The 7,906-nt window shown below is 37.3% G+C and overlaps 1 protein-coding gene across 1 annotated transcript in view; it reads left to right on the top strand.

Annotated features, from left to right (window-relative positions):
- Nucleotides 1-7,906, top strand: part of LOC101980889 (hippocampus abundant transcript-like protein 1) — a 40,385-nt gene that overhangs the window by 25,534 nt on the left and 6,945 nt on the right. Inside the window, exons 6-9 of the mRNA XM_005371654.1 lie at nt 2,037-2,255; nt 3,701-3,814; nt 5,464-5,535; nt 7,364-7,476. Of these exons, the coding sequence (XP_005371711.1) occupies nt 2,037-2,255; nt 3,701-3,814; nt 5,464-5,535; nt 7,364-7,476 (518 nt within the window). The remainder of the gene's footprint in view (nt 1-2,036; nt 2,256-3,700; nt 3,815-5,463; nt 5,536-7,363; nt 7,477-7,906) is intronic.

The following is a 7,906-nucleotide window of genomic DNA, read 5'->3' as shown; positions in this document are numbered from 1 at the left end:
AAAAAAAAAAAAAAATTCTAGAAGGTACTTTGATATCCAGTTTAGATTAAAATGTGCTTTCCTTTCTGGAACTCCTTCAGGAAACCAAGAAGGAGGTTCTTTAAGGGTCATAGCAATCAATAATACTACTGGTAAGTTACTCCTCACTGCATCTGTAAATGAATCTATAAGATGATTTCATGACAACAGAGTCTTAATGAATATTGTTGTGGGTTTCGATAATTTTAAACAAAATCTGCAAAAGTATTGTTCTTCTTAAGACATAAAGTAGCCTACTTGGCAGTATGCTTAGGTGTTATGAGATGTGACCGCACAAAAACTTAACATTGTGTCCATAACACTTGAGGATGGTACCCTAGTGCTCAAGTAACAACGGAAGACAGTACAGCACAGTTCCCATAGCTGCTTGCTTGTTTTTGCAATTTGTGGCAGTTATGTGGCTGCCTGGACTTTTTTCAAATAAAATGGTAAGATCTCTGTCATTTTCACATACTAAATAACTGAGTTTCAGGAATTTTTATTTCCCAAACTAAAATTTTTCATATCTTTATTCTCCACTGCAAAAGTCTTTTTTCTATCATTTTTAGCTTTGAAAGCTTTTTAATGTAGCATTAGTTTTATATATATTATGTTTTTATATTTAGTTGTGGGATAATAGGTGATACAAAAATGTCATTGCTTACCAGGAATCATAATCAGATATAGTGATTTCTAGTGCTTCTTTTTAAATAGCATTTTTACTTAATCTTTTAAAATTTCATACATGTATATAATGTATCTTGATCATATCCATCTCACACACTCCTAGAACCCCCATGATATCTTCTAATTTCATGTCACTCTTTATAGTGTTTTTTTCCTTAACTCACTAACTCCTTATGTGATTTTTTTTTGTTTCTAATAGCATCTTCTAGTTTTAATAACTTATCAGCATGTTTTTGGTACTCTAATCTGCTTATAATTTAGAGAATGAATATTTACATTATATTTGTAATTGTAGAACATAGAGCTGCAGTGTAATAAGGCTTACTAGCTACTGCCCTAACCAGAAAGCTTTAACCCCTCCACAAATCTTTAATTTTCTTTTGTGTGGGTGTTGGTATGAGTGGTACTAATGATCACACCCTGTGTCCTGAGTATGCTAGCTAAATAGTCTATCACTTAGCTGTATATCCCCAGCCTTCATTCTTTTATTTTTATTAATGCAGTTATTTTGGTTATAGCTTTTTCTCTTAAAACCAGCTGCCTTTTCCCCCCACTGTGTTAATGAAATAGTTATAAAGATATAGATGGGTATGTGGGGAAATATACTGGTTTTGGATGAATCAGATACAGTACCTGAGAAATTTATAGATTTCATCATCAGTTCTTCAGAGATTTAGGGGTTTGGTTTTTTGTTTGTTTGTTTGTTTGTTTGTTTGTTTGTTTGTTTGAGACAGTTTTATTATGTAGCTTAGACCTGGCCTTGAACTCAGAAGTCCTTTACCAACCTAAGTACTGTGATAACAGGCATGAACTACCATGCCTCATGTGAAGCAGGTGCATGCCGCTGAGATATAACCCCGGCCCTGAAGGAATTGTTTTAATACTCTTCTTTATACATCTCTGTTTTCCAGTTAAACAGGCAAAACCAGTTAGTGTTTTATGAGTAAAACTCCTACACTGTTCATTTATATTGTACTTTAATTATAGCTCCCCAGAATATCTCCATTTAGTGGGTGAATATATTTTTAAGCAAAATTGCTTTCCTTCTCTTTTATTCTTAAAATTTGTGTGCAACACATTTGTCTTGCTGAATCCAGGAGAGGCGTCTTCAGAGATGGCTTAGCAAGAGCAGTTGTTCTTGTAGAGGACTGCTCATAACTATCCATTCCTCCAGTTCCTCTTCTGACCCCTGTGGGTGTACCAGGCATTCACTGAGGGAGGGGGATATCTGTAGCTATATACCTGCAGTAGGTGGGCCTCTGGGGGAGAGCATGCTCTCTCCACTGATGTTCATATTTAGGATCCTAAATGACTGTACTTTTTTCCCATAGGTCTCAGCTACCTTTGCAGCTAGTCTGGTTAGCAGCCCAGCCATTGGAACATACCTCTCTGCAAATTATGGAGACAGCCTTGTTGTGCTGGTAGCCACAGTGGTGGCTCTCCTAGACATCTGCTTCATTTTGGTAGCAGTTCCAGAATCTCTACCGGAGAAAATTAGACCTGCTTCCTGGGGAGCTCAGATTTCTTGGAAACAAGCAGACCCTTTTGCGGTAAATAAGACATGAAAATATTTACTTACTATATATTTCTTTTTACTGAGAAAAATAGGACTATATATACAGTCTCAAATGTATATACCAACAGTTGTTGATTCATTTCTTTTACAGTAAAAATTAAAAAAAAAACTTTACTTACAAGTAAAGGGCTGAGAGACTGAGAAATACAGAACTAAGTTGTGAGACAAAATATTGCCCTCAAAGACATGGTTGTTTTTATCACTTAATAAAATGAATGAAGATAGTAGGAGAGGGATGTAGTAGGGAGTATATCACACTAACAAGAAATAGTGCTAGGAAATTTTTGTATCTCTCTCTCTCTCTCTCTCTCTCTCTCTCTCTCTCTCTCTCTCTCTCTCTCTGTCATACCGACTTTTATAGAATAGTTGTAAACCACGTTTTTTGAGTCAGGGTTTCTCCTGAACCTGGAACTCACCAATCTCGTAAGACTACCCGACCAGAAAATTCCAAGGATCTTCCTGTCTCTGCCTCCCCAGTGCTTGGATTATAGGCATGCACCACGGTGCCTTGCTTTTTTATGTGCTGCAAATCAAACTTGACTCTTCATGCTTGTACAGCAGGCACTTTACCAACTGAGCCATCTCCCCAGTTCCTTAAAATTATTTTCTAAAATGATCACTCAGAGTACTTCCTGGAGATCTTGCCTGTTCCTCTTATGTGTTAGTTATATTGTCAGATGGTGAGCAAGGAGTTTGGGGGAGGAAACAGGAATGGGCTAAAGAGCCTGCAAGCTACTTATCTATATATGTATGTGAGTATGTAAGTATGTTTGTATATGTATTTATCCCTTGTAGTGATCAAGTTACATGTAGAAACTTCTCTGTAAAACAGAACTACTGTGGCTTATTTTTCAGGGCAGCTATAAGGTCTCCAGTTAACATGTGTAAGTTAACTGATCTAATGTCTTGTGTAGCAAGGTTTTAGTAAACATTAGTTGTTTTGGTATTGATTATATAAAGTTTATAGATGACGACCTAAAAGTTGTGTGACACTTGTCACTCCTGTTCAAGTAAAAGTTTTAGGATGTACCAATTGTCTTCCTGGTTTCAGGCAACTTGACTATCAATAACTTGAAGAATAGAGTGATTTTATGTATAGTGAAAACTATGGAAGAGGTGAAAAGGAAGATCAGAATATCAAGTTTATCCTCAGCTGCATACACGTTTGAGCCCAGCCTTAGCTACATGAGACTTTGTGTCAAAAAAAAGAAAGAAAACCTTGTAATTAAAATCATATAAAAGAAGTTACTTTACAAATCCAGAGAGATAATTGATTTTTCTAAGAAGATTTGGTAGAAACATTTTTTCAGGGCCTGTTTATAGGTTGTTCAAGATATCTTGACAGAGATATATAAAAATAGTGAAGCCAGTGTCACAAGAACACTGACATTTGTGTTTTTGCTCTCTACTTATTCCCAGTCCTTAAAGAAAGTTGGAAAAGATTCTACAGTCTTACTCATCTGCATCACAGTGTTTCTCTCATACCTTCCTGAAGCTGGACAGTACTCCAGCTTTTTTCTCTATCTCAGGCAGGTGAGTAGTCCCTAGTAGCCTTCTAACATGTAGATATCAAAGAACTGAGAGTTGTCTAAGATAGGTTGGAGAAACCATTGTAGAAAAGGAAATGTGAATTTATTTCTAGAGACGTCACAAAGCAGGGCATATAATGGCCTCATGAGTAACTGGAGCGACAGGTGTGGGTGGCCATGCCTACCTTCTTGCTGTGAGGCAAGGGTGTTGCTTATATCTAGGATTTAAGAACACAGTAAGATATCTACTTTGGAAAATTTCTTTTAAAATAGAGAATTATCAGAAACAAAACTCTGAGCCTTTTTATTCTGAAAACCTGGTTAATTGGCCTAGAATTTGCTGAGCAGACCAGGCTAACTTACAAAAATCTACCTACCTTTGTCTCCTGAGTGCTGGGATTAAAGTCATCTACCACCAAATCTGAGACTCGTGTCTAAAATAGCATTTAGAGTGAACAATGTGGAATTTCTCTCTGTATGGTGAGAATACGTTTTATTATCATTGGTTAATAAAACAGTGTTGTAATTAATGTAGTTTTATGTGATTATTTGGGTCTGGGCAGCTGGGAAACTAAAGTACAGTCTCCATTTACATCGAACCAAATTAAGAGAAGATACAGAGCTGTTATATCTCTTACCCACAGGTGCACGCTGGTACCAAAGGGATTCATTTGGTACGGTTTATAAGCCTATATATTTTTATAAAGGAGCACCACTCAATTTGTACTTTGTGATAAGTTCACTCTTGGCATTGCTTACATGTTTTAGCAGTTATGCATAAAGCTGATAATAGACTGCCTTCACCTCTTTTAGTGCTGAAATTATAGGCATGAGCTATACCACCAGGCCCAGACTTTGTAATTGAATATGATTAGGTTGTAACAGAAGACCCAGAGGTTCTAACACTAGTAATTTATTATTTAATTGTGATTGGGTGGGAGATGCTCATTTATGAAGTAAGAAGACTATATAAAGTTATTTTTAGTATTTTCCTGTATTATAGAATTTCAGTAGAAGACAAAGTAATGTATCCTTTTAAAAATTATTAATCCTTTTATAGTTACTGTTGGAGTTGGAGGTTTAGAGGTCATTGCCAGTCAGACTTGGCTGTTTACTTTATAGAAGTATATATACTTTCACAGCACACCTACCGCTGGAGCATAACTCAAAGTCTAATATAATTCATCTTCAGTGGGGTCTGGCATCCTCTTGTTCTCTTTTCTCCCCTTCTTTCCTTTTCTCTGTTGCTCACATAATTTTAAAATACAACCGGACTCAAGAGCCACTGACTTCGCTGATGGTCCAGTTCTACCTTGGCAACAGTAAAAGTCAAGTTGCTTTTTTTTACACTCTCTTTATTGTGCTCTCATTGTCTCCACACTGGGGCAGACTAATTAAGAGAGGGAATACTAAACAGTAGGCATAATAAAATTTTCAAAAAATTCAGTTTGTGCTTACTTGTAACTATTTGTCACGTTTAACTATAAATTTTGGGTTAATTTTTTTCAGCTTCTACCTACTGCTTTTGTGAACTTCCCTCAGCTATTTTCTCCTGTCAGTTTTAATAGGGAAAAAACAATTTCTTATTAATTATATCTCTAATAGCTCTTATTACAAAAGTGATTTTTTATTTGTTTTTTCTCATTTCTACAGGTCATAGGTTTTGGATCTGTGAAAATTGTGGCATTCATAGCTATGGTAGGAATTCTGTCAATTGTGGCTCAGGTGAGTGTTTTTTACAACATGTGGATTAAAAAGGCAAAGCTTCCCCCCCCCGTCCCCCCTCCCCCCAATCCTGATAACCTCAGTTCTATATGAAGCCAAGGATACAAGTTTCAAAGAGTTCCTCCACACTGTTGCTTCAGCTGCTTAACTCCTGCTGTAACATACCTTGCTCATGTAGAGAACCGCTGAATTCAGGAAGCTGGTAGGGACACAACTCACAGAACTGGTTGTACATATAATACTGAAGTCCTTAGGATTCAGTAGAACTTCATACAGATTTCATTAGGATGTTATTTGTAATTTGTGCTGGATCCATTCTTCTTACTCACTGCCAAAACAACTGGGTTAACAGGATGGCGAAATGACTTGGTCAGAGAAGCTTATTGCCAAGCAATGACCTGAGGTCAGTCCTTGGAACCGCCATGGTAGAAGGAGAAAACTGACTCCTGCAAGTTGTCTTCTGACTTCCACATACATGCTGGGACACGTGTATACACATGTAATAAATAGGTATAAAAACTATTTTAAAGGAAAATAAAGTAACCAGATACAGCAAAATTAACCAGTGGAATGTGAAAATTAATTAGAAATAAGTGTCTTCTAGATGCTGCTGTTTCCAGGACTAAACAAACAAGGATCAGCATATTAGAATATATATAGTGAGTAAATAGCAGTGCATTCTTTCTAACCTATTATAATTTCAATCTAGAAAGGCAAGAATATTATCCTCCTATGCTTCAGGGACAGTCACTATAGCTTATGTGGATTGCCCAGAGACTGTTCCCTCAAAATGGCCAGGCTACTTGTTCTTCTGTGATTAACTCTCTGCAGAGGAAATGAGAAGTCTGGGAAACTAACTAGTCCTACCAAATGAGAGAATGAATACATAGAAGCAAACTATTTCTTTGCTGTTTTTGTTTTAACTGTTGGAACATGTTAGCAAATTATGTTAAACTTCTAAGTCGGTTATGATTTTCTTTTGTTTTTTTATATTAACCTTAATTGTTTGCCCATAGGTGTCTTTATCTTCCTTTTTGTACTGTTCCTACAAGTTATATTTAACATAATATATATCTATTAAAAATGAAGCTCTTATCATTCTTGATTTTGTGAAATTGTTAACTACAAGAGAATAGTAAACCTTGATGAACATTTACAGGTGTGGAATTCTGCTGAACATTAAGTGCTTGTTGACATTTCTCCAAAGAAGGCTAAGGTGTGATCCTCTCAGTCATGATAACTGCAGTGCAGCTGTATTAACCTTTTGGGAGGGAATAGAGAAACACCAGTTAGACAGGCTTTTCTGGAAGGAAGTCAAAGGCCCTAAGCCCCAGATCAGCACTAGAGTCCTTGAACTCCACCCCTGAAGAGTTATCACAACTGCCTGACACACACACACACACACACGGGCTGGCACCCAGTTCAAGGGGCTGAAGGTTAAAATATACAGACACAGACAGACAGCAACATGGGTCCTCCCTGAATGCCCCCTTTATTGTGTTCAGGGGCAGATTATATAGAGATAGCCACGCCCCAGCCAAACCCACCAGAAACCACTCTCCTGCCATCAGGAACTCCTGAAGGTCTCGTGCTCAGAGCAGCTGTAGGCACTCAGATCAGGGGATTACAAGAAATTCAGGATCTGGGGTCTCACTGCTCCCAACAACTGCCTGCTCTTGGGGCTTATAACCAGACATATGTACCCTTAAAAGACTTTGGCCATCAGTGAGTAGATTTCACCAAAAGAGCTTATGCTCTGAATTTGAGTTTGTGATCAAATTCATGTGTGCTCATATGGCTTCTGAGAGTTATCCTCTTTGCCTTACAGACAGTCTTCCTTAGTAAATTGATGAGATCACTAGGGAATAAGAATACTGTCCTCCTTGGCTTGGGTTTCCAGATGCTCCAACTTGCCTGGTATGGTTTTGGATCTCAGGCCTGGTAAGCTTCCCTTAATTCACATATTATCAAAACAAACAAGCAAAAAGCAGTGAATATTAATAGATATAATGAGTCTTAAAGGAGCTAAGGCTATTTGACTTTTTTTTTTAAAAAAAAAAGGGGGGGGTTGTCTCACTAGTTTGAATTTAGCACTTCATGCTTGGGCAGGAGTGGAGCTAGATTTGAGATGTCTTGTAAAGATTTCACTAGTTCTGGAGTCATTGCTTAATTGAATGTGTGTTGTCATCTACCAGCCCTCCAATACAGTTCTCGTTCACTCGTGATCTCCCCACTCACACACTCTCTCTCCTTTCCCTTTTTTGAGGGTGGGTAGATTTGTGTATTTTTTTTTAAATATTTATTTATTATGTATACTATATTCAATCTGTGTGTGTTTGCAGACCAGAAGAGGACAGCAGACCTTGTTACA

This window comes from Microtus ochrogaster, unplaced genomic scaffold (genome assembly GCF_000317375.1).
Source record: "Microtus ochrogaster isolate Prairie Vole_2 unplaced genomic scaffold, MicOch1.0 UNK118, whole genome shotgun sequence".
Taxonomy (NCBI): Eukaryota; Metazoa; Chordata; class Mammalia; order Rodentia; family Cricetidae; genus Microtus; species Microtus ochrogaster.
The sequence above is the reverse complement of the archived record's forward strand: the minus strand, read 5'-3'. Positions and strand labels throughout refer to the sequence as shown.